Consider the following 12446-nt stretch of genomic DNA (forward strand, 5'->3'; position numbering starts at 1 on the left):
TAGGGGAAAGGCTCCTAGTGCTTCCCCATTGAGAATGATATTTGCTGTGGGCTTTTCATAGATGGCTTTTAAGATGTTGAGGAATGTTCCCTCTATCCCTACACTCTGAAGAGTTTTGATCAGGAATGGATGCTGTATTTTGTCAAATGCTTTCTCTGCATCTATTGAGAGGATCATATGGTTCTTGGTTTTTCTCTTGCTGATATGATGAATCACATTGATTGTTTTACGGGTGTTGAACCAGCCTTGTGTCCCAGGGATAAATCCTACTTGGTCATGGTGAATAATTTTCTTAATGTACTGTTGGATCCTATTGGCCAGTATCTTGTTGAGAATTTTTGCATCCATGTTCATCAGGGATATTGGTCTGTAATTCTCCTTTTTGGTGGGGTCTTTGTCTGGCTTTGGAATTAAGGTGATGCTGGCTTCATAGAACGAATTTGGAAGTACTCCATCTCTTTCTATCTTTCCAAACAGCTTTAGGAGAATAGGTATGGTTTCTTCTTTAAACGTTTGATAAAATTCCCCTGGGAAGCCATCTGGCCCTGGACTCTTGTGTCTTGGGAGGTTTTTGATGACTGCTTCAATTTCCTCCCTGGTTATTGGCCTGTTCAGGTTTTCTATTTCTTCCTGTTCCAGTTTTGGTAGTTTGTGGCTTTCCAGGAATGCGTCCATTTCTTCTAGATTGCCTAATTTATTGGCGTATAGCTGTTCATAATATGTTTTTAAAATCGTTTGTATTTCCTTGGTGTTGGTAGTGATCTCTCCTTTCTCATTCATGATTTTATTAATTTGAGTCTTCTCTCTCTTATTTTTAATAAGGCTGGCTAATGGTTTATCTATCTTATTAATTCTTTCAAAGAACCAACTCCTGGTTCTGTTGATCTGTTCCACAGTTCTTCTGGTCTCGATTTCGTTGAGTTCTGCTCGAATCTTTATTAACTCCCTTCTTCTCTTGGGTGTAGGATCTATTTGCTGTTTTTTCTCTAGCTCCTTTATGTGTAAGGTTAGCTTTTGTATTTGAGTTCTTTCCAGTTTTTGAATGGATGCTTGTATTGCGATGTATTTCCCCCTTAGGACTGCTTTTGCTGCATCCCAAAGATTTTGAATGGTTGTATCTTCATTCTCATTAGTTTCCATGAATCTTTTTAATTCTTCCTTAATTTCCTGGTTGACCCTTTTATCTTTTAGCAGGATGGTCCTTAACCTCCATGTGTTTGAGGTCCTTCCAAACTTCTTGTTGTGATTTTAGTTCTAATTTCAAGGCATTATGGTCCGAGAATATGCAGGGGATGATCCCAATCTTTTGGTATCAGTTCAGACCCGATTTGTGACCCAATATGTGGTCTATTCTGGAGAAAGTTCCCTGTGCGCTTGAGAAGAATGTGTATTCAGTTGAGTTTGGATGTAAAGTTCTGTAGATATCTGTGAAATCCATCTGGTCCAGTGTATCATTTAAAGCTCTCGTTTCTTTGGAGATGTTGTGCTTAGAAGACCTATCGAGTATAGAAAGAGCTAGATTGAAGTCACCAAGTATAAGTGTATTATTATCTAAGTATTTCTTCACTTTGGTTAATAATTGATTTATATATTTGGCAGCTCCCACATTCGGAGCATATATATTGAGGATTGTTAAGTCCTCTTGTTGAATAGATCCTTTAAGTATGATATAGTGTCCCTCTTCATCTCTCACTACAGTCTTTGGGGTAAATTTTAGTTTATCTGATATAAGGATGGCTACCCCTGCTTTCTTTTGAGGACCATTTGAATGGTAAATGGTTCTCCAACCTTTTATTTTCAGGCTGTAGGTGTCCTTCTGTCTAAAATGAGTCTCTTGTAGACAGCAAATAGATGGGTCCTGCTTTTTTATCCAGTCTGAAACCCTGCGCCTTTTGATGGGGTCATTAAGCCCGTTCACATTCAGAGTTACTATTGAGAGATATGAGTTTAGTGTCATCATGATATCTATTCAGTCTTTGTTTTTGTGGACTGTTCCACTGAACTTCTTCTTAAAGGGGAATTTTAAGAGTCCCCCTTAAAATTTCTTGCAGAGCTGGTTTGGAGGTCACATATTCTTTTAGTTGCTGCCTGTCTTGGAAGCTCTTTATCTCTCCTTCCATTTTGAATGAGAGTCTTGCTGGATAAAGTATTCTTGGTTGCATGTTCTTCTCATTTAGGACCCTGAATATATCCTGCCAGCCCTTTCTGGCCTGCCAGGTCTCTGTGGAGAGGTCTGCTGTTACCCTAATACTCCTCCCTATAAAAGTCAGGGATTTCTTGTCTCTTGCTGCTTTAAGGATCTTCTCCTTATCTTTGGAATTTGCAAGCTTCACAATTAAATGTCGAGGTGTTGAACGGTTTTTATTGATTTTAGGGGGGGAGCTCTCTATTTCCTGGATCTGAATGCCCGTTTCCCTTCCCAGATTAGGAAAGTTTTCAGCTAGAATTTGTTCAAATACATATTCTGGCCCTCTGTCCCTTTCGGCGCCCTTGGGAACCCCAATTAAACGTAGGTTTTTCTTCCTCAGGCTGTGGTTTATTTCCCTTAATCTGTCTTCATGGTCTTTTAATTGTTTGTCTCTTTTTTCCTCAGTTTCCCTCTTTGCTATCAACTTGTCTTCTATGTCACTCACTCGTTCTTCCACCTCGTTAACCCTCGTTAGGACTTCTAGTTTGGATTGCATCTCATTCAATTGATTTTTAATTTCTGCCTGATTGGATCTAAATTCTGCAGTCATCAAGTCTCTTGAGTCCTTTATGCTTTTTTCTAGAGCCCCCAGTAGCTGTATAATAGTGCTTCTGAATTGGCTTTCTGACATTGAATTGTAATCCAGATTTTGTAACTCTGTGGGAGAGAGGACTGTTTCTGATTCTTTCTTTTGAGGTGAGGTTTTCCTTCTAGTCATTTTGCTCAGTTGAACAACCTCTGTTAGCATTCTTAGTGGTAGATACTGGACTAGAATTCTATGATTTTTTTTTTTTTTAGGTAGTTTGTTAGGCCTTTTTTGTTTATTCCTTGCTTTTCTCATTATTTTCTTTTTTTTTTAATTTTAATTTTTTAAAAAGATTTTATTTATTCATGAAAGACACAGAGAGAGAGAGAGAGAAAGAGAGAGAGAGAGAGAGGCAGAGACACAGGCAGAGGGAGAAGCAGGCTCATGCAGGGAGCCCTGGGACTCCAGGATCACACCCTGGGCTGAAGGCGGCGCTAAACCACTGAGTCACCCAGGAATCCCCTTATTTTCTTTTTATTAAATGAAAAAAGTCACAGTATTCTGACCAGTTGTTCTAAGTTCTCTTATTTTTTGGATTACGGTTAATGATAAATATTTTAAGTGATGCATTTTTATTATAATTAGTGCTTTTTAAAAACTTGGAGAGGAGAGAGTGTAATCTTCCCCCCCCCCCCCACGGGTGGTAACAGAGGTTTATTTATACTGTGGTACAGGGCGGGCTCCTGTGTCACGCCTGCCTGAGGACCTGACTGGGGACCTGGCTGGGGACCTGGCAAGAGAATGTAATCTAAAAAAGATTCTTTAGGTATTACTGAATTGTAATTATATTAAGAAAAATTTCCAAATATATTCCAGATGAGATGAATAGATATATAAAACTTCTGAGTGACCCTGTTAATAATGCATTGTATATCCTGTTTGTATAGATATGGAATGTCTCAAATGGTGAGCTGCTTCATTTGTGTGCTCCGATTTTGGTAGAAGAAGGAGCTGCTACCCATGGAGGCTGGGTGACTGACCTTTGCTTTTCTCCGGATAGCAAAATGCTTGTCTCTGCTGGAGGATATCTTAAGGTAAGAATTCCTCAAAGACTATGAAAGAAAATAGCAGCCTATATCCTACTTTCCAAGCTATTTTCACTTCCTGTTTCTCAGTTGGGCCTCCTACAACCCAGCAGAGTGGAAGGGCAGTTACTGTTATCCTCATTTGGCAGTGATGAGATGGAAATCTCTAAGTCTGCTTTCTTCAGCTCTCTTCCAAGTTTTGATGACAGTGTTAGGAATGTTCTTGGTCCAGAGCTCTCATACTGCCCCATACTTAGATGATCAGAATGACTAGAAAGTTGGATGTTTAATTTAATTTTATTTTCCATTGTCACTAATGGTTAACTCTTGTTTGAAAGTCTTTAAAAAATTTGTGAAAAAAAATTTGTGAAATTTCCTTAAGTATTATTAGTAGTAGCAATAGTGATAATAGTAGCAACAATATATTGCTTTATTTTATAGCTTATAAAGTGCTTTTCTTACATCATCTCATTAGCTAGCTTTGTGAAGCTTAAATTTTATTATTCTTGGTTTATAGATAAGGAAACTGACGTTCATGGAGGTCGAGGTTCCTAAAATTATACAATAAGGTGGCTTGTGTAAACTTATTGTTAGAGAACACAGAGGTCAAAGATTGAATGTGTTGTGGTGCCTCAGGGTCATCTTTTGGTGCTTGCATCTATTTATCCATCCACTCAATAAGAATGTGTTAAGTGACCACTGAGTGCTAAGACACTGTATGCACAGTGTTTAAGACTTGATTTTTGCCTTCCAGTGGTTTATAGTCTGGGGGAAAGCAGACAGTAAATAGTCTCTAAAGTATAGAAGGGTTCTGGGACGTTTTCGCATAAAGATAGTGGAGTTAGCAGAGGCTCCTTAGAGAGAGGGATGCTTGAGGTGAGTCTTTTGAATGCTGGTTCACTTGTAAAAGGGGTTGAAGATACTGTGTATTGTACTGACCACTTAAAATAGGTACCTAATAAATTAGATCTTACAGTACTTTTATTTCTTACTGAAAATATTCAAGTGTAGAAAATGATTCTGATAATCATCTAATACAGTATAGATGTTCAGAAATATTTGAATGAATGAAATGAAGTTTTTGGTTATATGAGACACACATAATTGCAGTTTTACTCAACATAAAAATCTAGCTTATAAAAAAGACAATTTTTAGCTCTTCAAGGGGATGTTTGTTATGAACCCTTTTCAAAGAGTTTGCATTGAGAATACAATGCTGTTGATAAAATGTTGTATTAAACTATACCTTTTTGGGCACACCTTTATTTAGTTATGGGTAAGGGGATCATGAAACTGTATGTTTAAGTGACAGGCTGTTCTTCCCTCTGGTTTGATTACTAGCATGGTTAAAGTGATTATGATATAGCCCAGCCTGCATCTACCCAGCACGTAATGAGACTATCCAAAGCACAAAGCAAATTAAAGTAAAAAGAAACAGCTGCTGTAGTGTCCAAGGAAATGGACCTTTTGAGTCTGTTTACTAAGAAATCCAAGCTGTATAAATTGGATGTCAGTAAGATAAAGTAGTTATCTAGTAGCTAAAAAGCTCTTTTAAAAAATATTTTATTTAAATTCAATTTGCCAACATATAGTGTAACACCCAGTGCTCATCTCATCAAGTGCCCTCCTTAGTGCCCGCCACCCAACTACCCCATCCCCCATCCCTCCTCCCCTCTGCAACCCTTTGTTTTCCAGAGTTAGGAATCTCTCATGGTTTGTCTTCCACTCTAATTTTTTCCAAGCTCTTAACTTTTCAAATTATTTCTATCTATAAAATTAAAAAGTAATATAATTTAGTTGTTTACTTGTGTTATGCCATGGAGTACCTACTGTTAGAATGACAAATCCACATTAATTCATACTTATGAGAAGAAAGTCTGATTTGAAATGTGGAATACATGGTGATAAAAGGTGTGCCATTACTTAGAAGCAACAAATGTAATGGTCAGGAGAAGGAGCTTGGGCAGATTGCCTGAGGTCAAAGCCTGGCTCTACCACTTATATCTTTGAGATTTTCCACAAGATTATTTAATCTCTCTCTGCCTTGATTTTTCTCATCTGTAAATGGGTATAATAATAACATCTATCTCAGAGTTGGGAAGATGAAAGGAGTTAATACACATTAACATACATAGTGTAAAAGAAGTTAGTGCAATACTCATACATAGGGTCACGTACTATACTTTGAGTATATGTTAGCTATTTTAATTCACTTTATTTCTTAGAGCAGTTTTAGATTCATAGCAAAATTGAGCAGAAAGTATAGAGTTCCCATATATCTTCTGTCCCCATGCACGCACAGCCTCCTCCACTATCACCAGAGTATCAACAGACGGGTACATTTGTTATAATTGCTGAACTTATATTGGCACGTCATTGTACTGTAAGTACATGGTTTATATTACGGTTCGCTCTTGGTGGTGGTCCTTCTGTAAATTTTTTTTTTAAAGATTTACTTATTTATTTGAGAGAGTGCATATGCTCATGTGCAAGTGGGTTAAGAGGAGCAGAAGGAGAAAGAGAGAGAGAGAGAGAGAGAGAGAATCTCAAGCAGACTCCCCCTGAGCACAGAGCCTGACATGGGGCTTGATCCCCTGGCCCTGAGATCATGACCTGAGCCAAAATCAAGAGCTGGATGCTTCACTGACTGACCTAATCAGGCTCCCCCATTTTGTGAATTTTGACAAATATATAATGACATGTGTCTATCCTTGTAGTATGATACAGAATAGTTTCATTGCCCTAAAAATTCCCTGTATTAGCTGCTATTTTTAATGTCACTGTTTTTTAGTCTAGCTGCTATTTTTAATGTCACTGTTTTTTAGTCCATATTTAAGTTAGTGGCTGATGTCATGTTTCCAGGTAGAGTGGTTTGTTTAAACAGAGGGAAAGGTAGTGGGAGCACTAGATTAGGTACCAGAAGCTGTTCCACCTCTGCAGTATCCTCTTGGGTGACAAGGCCTGTCTTCTTTAGTACCCTGCATTCCTTATTTGTAAAATGAGGCAGTTGGACTAGGTGATCTCTAAGGGCCTTACTATCTCTGTGATTTGCTCATAGTGACTGAAAATTAATGAGTCCTCTCCTAAGTAGGTGGAATGTGTCCTCTGCAGTCTTGTTTAGATTGCTATTTTATAAAGTAAAATTGTCAGTTCTGAAAAATTTCAAATTAGTAAAAGTTGCTTCAGTGAGTTCTACTGAAGTCCATGGGGATATACTTTTATCATGTACTATTATGGACTGAACACAAATGGCTGATCAGTCAACTGCTGGAATGCTAGGCCCTTCCCTAGATACAAAAGTGAGTTGACACCATTATTTCATTCATAATACTCTGAATATTGATGTGTCTTTTCAAAAGGTGTTCATGTACATTGTCTCTTTTGCCCTTATTTTAGCTGTGAGATACATGGGTAAGCTTTATGATCTCCATTTGGTAAATGACTACGAACACTGTTGTAATCTTAGTGAATTCGGTTATTGCGAGAAGAAAGGAAGGATTTGGGCAGAACACCTGCTGCATTTGAGATGTTCAATATTTAGCAAATAAATGTGTAGAATATTTTATAGAGAAATTTGGTTATGGGCTTTTGAATCATTCCTGGTGAAAATGACAGGAGAGAGAATATCCTATTTGATAGCCTATAATAGGAAATAGCCTCAATGTTGATATCAGAATACCAGTCTCTCTGCAAAGGAGCATTTTTTAAAGAAAAGAGGGGCAAACGTTCTTCTGTCCATTCCAATGAGAAAGACTTGCAGGTAGCAGAGTTCAGTGCAGTCGTGGCCATAGAGGACTTTGTGCAGCCTTGTGTCTGTAGCTTTCAGTAGGCTACACGTTTTCCCAGCATGCCTTGCAGTTGGGGTTAGGTTTTCAGTAGCTGTGAGGCAGTCAGTCACCAGGGTTAATCAGGAAAGGCTGACCAGATTGATTATACTATATTCATCATTAAACCTCAGACATTTTCCCTTGCAGTTTGCTGGAGTTTGGGAGTGGGGAGGTGATAGGGTGAAGGATTTGGCTGGCACTACAGTTGTCACATGGAGGGATTACCAGTCTAATGAGAATTTTATTTTTCTCTGAACAGTGGTGGAATGTTGTCACTGGGGAATCCTCACAAACCTTCTACACAAATGGAACCTGTCTTAAGAAAATACACGTTTCCTCTGACTTCAAAACATATGTGACTGTTGATAATCTTGGGATTTTATATATTTTACAGATGTTAGAGTGAAGTAAGGATTAATGTAAGTTGAACTCTTTTTAGTTTTGAATTGGAAAAAATTCTAGTGAAAGTCTTTATATTTTGACTTTTGTGAAGCTGTGAATTGTTCTGCAGTTATTGCATTCACTATAGAAATGTTTGTGGTTGGATGAATAATATTAATGTAGTCTTTTCCCAAATGAACACACCTTTAATCTTGTTATTCATAATCCTCATCATCATTGTTAACAGTTCGTCTTTTAAGATGCATGTGAAAATGTAAATATGTACCTTGTAATACTGTTGGTAAAATTCTCTCGATGCATTCAAATTGGTTGACATAATTAACGAGAATAATTCGGAGGAAATAATGTATTTTAATGGTATTATTATGCAGACTGTGCCTCAAGGTAGCAGACCTGCTTTCTGAACCAGTGTACCCCAAGGGGTATAGTTCTCCCAATTACAGTCTTAGTGCTTATTTGTACCTCTTAAATTTGCTTTAAAAATATTATGTCTGCTTGCACAGTTTGCAACTTTTAATTCACTCAATAAGTGAGTGTTAGATTTTAAAATTTCTTTGAAGCAAAAGTGCTTATGGAGCAAAAATTGTATGTGCTGGAGAGAGTAGATCTTACTGGTCTACCTTTTCGTCACTAGCTGATGGCACCCCTGTGCTGCAGCTGGACTCTAGTTGTCAGTCTCTGAGTTGGGTGCTTGCTGTTCTGCTTGCTCTGGTTTTTTATGTATCAGACTTGTTACTTGAATGAACTTGACCTTTCTTAATTTTCATTTTTTTCTTCTTTTTTTAAAGCAGTTCTACAAGTGAATTTTTGTAAATTAGAATAATTGAGGAGCTGGTTTTCATTTGAAGTTTTAACAGAATTTTTCTAAGAATATAAAACAGTAAAAAAACATTTTCTTCTAGTCTCTTTACTCAGATGAATGGCATTGTCAACACTGTTCTCAATTCTTCAAGAGAATTCTCTATGGTTTTCTATGCAATAACAGAAGAGTCATTGTGACTCTGGAAGATGTCACTTTTAACCTACCAGCTCTTCTGTTGTCTTCTCCTTTTCTCCTCCTTCTCTCTCCCTCTCACACTTCTTCATTCCCTCCCTCCCTTCCTCGCTGCAAGGTTAATCAGGAAAGATAGCTCTTGACAGGGAAAAAGTACATCAGTATCAGTAACTAGCTTTTTTTTTTTAACCTTCTGGTTAGGAACTTTAATTGCAGTTTAAATATCCATTTCCCCTGACAATATATTGTTAAGGGAAATAGCAATAAATTAGCAATAGATGTGGTTCATATAAGAAAATAACCAAAATTTAAAAATTTTGCTGCTGCAGTAGTTACTAAATCGAAAAAAATATTAGTGTTAATAGTAGGTAAGTAGTGAGCCAGCATTTATTGGTGTGTATGAAATGTGGAGTAGGTGGGGGGGGGGCCTACACCACTCCAGGTGTATTTAGATTAGATAATACTATTTAGCATTTAAGGGAGCCATAAATAGAATTGTTAAGGAGATTGGGATGATGGATGGGTCAAGGAACTAGTTTATAGGCTTACTGTGATTTAAGCAAATGTTGATGTGAAAATCTTAATTTTATGAAGAAGTTTCTGTAAATGATATATTGTGCGTAGAGTATCCAAATAATTGATTTGCATACAATGTTTAGGAACTCATTTATAGCTCAGAGTATAAAGTATTAACTTTTGGAATTATAAGCCACTCGACTGTTAAAGTATGGAACAAACATTGGCTTCTGAAAAACCTTGATTGGGCCCTTGTCTTTAAAATGAAAAGAAAAATGGGAAGAAAAGGTAACATGACAAAAAGGCAAGGTTAAAAAGAAAAAGAAGTCAAGGTAAAGCCTAGTATAATGGAGCTGCATATTTCAAGGCAGCTCAAGTGGTCAGTCAAGGGGAGGATTTAGTTTTGTACTTGCAGATGAGCATTTTTCAAGTATTTTCCCTTTATTTTTTGTAACGGAAATTACATTACATTTTGTATATATAAAGACTTTTTTTTACATTGTATGTATCTTGTATGTTTTGAAAACTTGTTAGTTTTGTATTTATGATACAAGTCACGGGGTTTTTTTGCCTTTTAATACATGAAGTAAAAAAAATTTATAAAAAATAAAATCCCGAAATATTTTTGAAACACATTTTCAGATTGTTGAGGCTGTCATTTGTTGATTAGAAAACAAATGTGAAAGATTCTTCAAATGAAAGCAGTCATCCTTTCTATTGATGCTTTATCAACTGTGTCTAATTCAGTTTTAATCAACATTTTATCTCCTCAGTTTACCTCTGATAATTGCTACCTGGTGTGGCTGACATAGGATTCTGTAAAGAAGAGAATTCATTTATTTATTCTTCCATTCAGTAAATATTTATTGAGATTTTCCGTGTGCCTGGCATTTTTGTAGGAATTGGAGATGTAAAAGTGAGCAAAACAGCCTGCCCTATTGCAGTTCAGGGCCAAGGAGAGGCAAACAAAAAGCAAATAAGTAGAATCTGTAGTGTATTAGTTGATATGTTTAAATGGGGAGGGGGGAAGCGTTACTGTTTCAGATGGAGTTGCTCACTGAGAAGGTGACACTTGAGTACATTTGTGAAAGGCGAGGGTGTGAGTCGTCCAGGTACCTGGAGAGATTCCCAGGTGAGAGTGCAGTGAGCACAGAGACAGGTCAGTGGAGGGGTATCTCTGTTACAGAGCTGGGAAGGAGGCTGGTGTGGCTGGAGGAGGCTGAGTAGGGAGTGTCACACAAGATGCATCACTGTGCAGGGCCTGCTAGGCCACAGTAAGAGCTTTTACTTGAGATAGGAGCTACTGGAGGAGTTTGGGCAGTGGAGTGATCTGACGTAAGCTTTAATTGGTTCCTCTGGCAGTGGGAACCAGTTGAGAATTAGTTGAAAAGGGGGACAGGCAAGACTAGAAGCAGGGATACCTGTGAGAAGCTTTTGCAATAATTTGGGCAAAGCGAAGGCAGCCAGAGTATGGTAGGTAGCAGCAGTAGGGGGAGTGTGACAGTTGGATTCTGGATATATGACTGATGAGAGTTAAAAGGATTTGCTGGTGGATTGGATACAGGTTGTGAGAGAGACAAATTAAGAATGACACCAAGGTTTTGGCTCTTTGGCTTGAGCTACTGGAAGATTAGAGTTGCCATTAATTGAGATGAAGATAGTTATGGAAGGAGCGGGGCTTTGGACGTAGAAGTTTGCAATGGCCATTAGGCATCCAAGTGGGGATGTTGAGTTGGGGGTTGGAAAAAAGGGTCTGAAGTTGTGGGGAAAATCTGTGATGGAGATATAAATCTGAGAATCATTTGTGAATCAAATATATTTAAAACCACAGGCTCAGATGAAATCAGTAGTGAAACAGGTGTTGATAGACAAGCTTGGAGTCCTAAGCCAGAGTCCAAGGCAGTCTGAGGTTGGTGAGATGAGGGACCAGCACAAGAGACTGAGAAGGACCACAGAGAGTAAGAATTGCAACGTGGTGTGGTAAGTTACAGTGAATGCAGTGGGTGTGGGTCTTTTAACTCAGTGTGATTTGGGCAGTTTCTTTTTTGGTTTGTTTGTTCAGCCACCTGCTTGTCTTTTCTGTACGGCTTGCATATCTACTGTTCGCCAAGCACTATTTTAAGTAGCAGCCAGGGTGATAAGTAAATACATTTTAGTTGTTGGGAGAGATTGGGAACAATAGGTAATAAGAAAACAAGAAAATAGCAGTAGTTTTATCTGTAAAGTGGGTATCCATTCTTCTCACGATTGTTTAAAGATTTAGTAAGATAATGCTCATGAAGTACTTACCTCAGTGCTTGGGCCAAGAAAGTGCTCAATGAATGTTCCTTGGTGATGTTCGAGTCCCATCATCTCTGGCCTGCCAATAGTTCCCTGACTGCTGTCTCTGCCGCTAGCCGTACCCTCTGCTTATTAATCTTTCCAAAGTGCTCATCTTCATCTTGTCACTTAAGACCCCGGACCTGCTATGTGCTTTCTTGCCTCTGTGTCTTTGTATATGCTCTTTTCTATACTGCCCATCTCCTACCTAAGTTTTTCCCCTAATTGCTTCTTACACTTCATATATTCTTTGAGATAACCTTTCTGCTGGAGGTTTGCCCAGCCCTCTCGTAGTGCCTTCCTTTCTCTGCCATGACTTTTATCGCCCTTTGTTGTGTACTTGTTGGAGTCCCTCCTTAGAACATAAGCTCCAGGAAGCCAGCTATAGGTCTTTTACAGCACAGTCTAACATAAATGTGGTGCCAGTTGGGAGTCTCAACAAATATTTGTTCAGTGATTGAAATTTTTGTATATGCGCTTGTATGCCCATAGTGCATTCTCTCTTCTCCCTCTGTACTAGGATATCAGGAGGCTAATTAAGAAGTAGCACACCACCAGCATTTTCTTTATATTTCTGTTTTAGTTTGGC

The 12446-nt window shown here is 38.1% G+C and overlaps 1 protein-coding gene across 24 annotated transcripts in view; it reads left to right on the top strand.

Moving 5' to 3' along the window:
- APAF1 (apoptotic peptidase activating factor 1) overlaps window positions 1-12446 on the top strand; it is a 145617-nt gene that overhangs the window by 80158 nt on the left and 53013 nt on the right. For 23 of the 24 annotated variants that reach the window (XR_012005948.1, XR_012005953.1, XR_012005950.1 and 20 more), the window contains one exon: window positions 3662-3808. Coding sequence is in view for 8 of the 24 variants with exons in the window: in XM_072773240.1 (XP_072629341.1) it covers window positions 3662-3808 (147 nt within the window). In the remaining 16 variants the exon portion in view is untranslated. Of the gene's footprint in view, window positions 1-3661; window positions 3809-7885; window positions 10174-12446 lie in introns of those variants that run through there. The other variant, XM_072773241.1, reaches the window with a different exon arrangement.

The sequence above is a fragment of the Canis lupus genome, chromosome 13 (assembly GCF_048164855.1).
Source record: "Canis lupus baileyi chromosome 13, mCanLup2.hap1, whole genome shotgun sequence".
In the NCBI taxonomy this organism is placed as follows: Eukaryota; Metazoa; Chordata; class Mammalia; order Carnivora; family Canidae; genus Canis; species Canis lupus.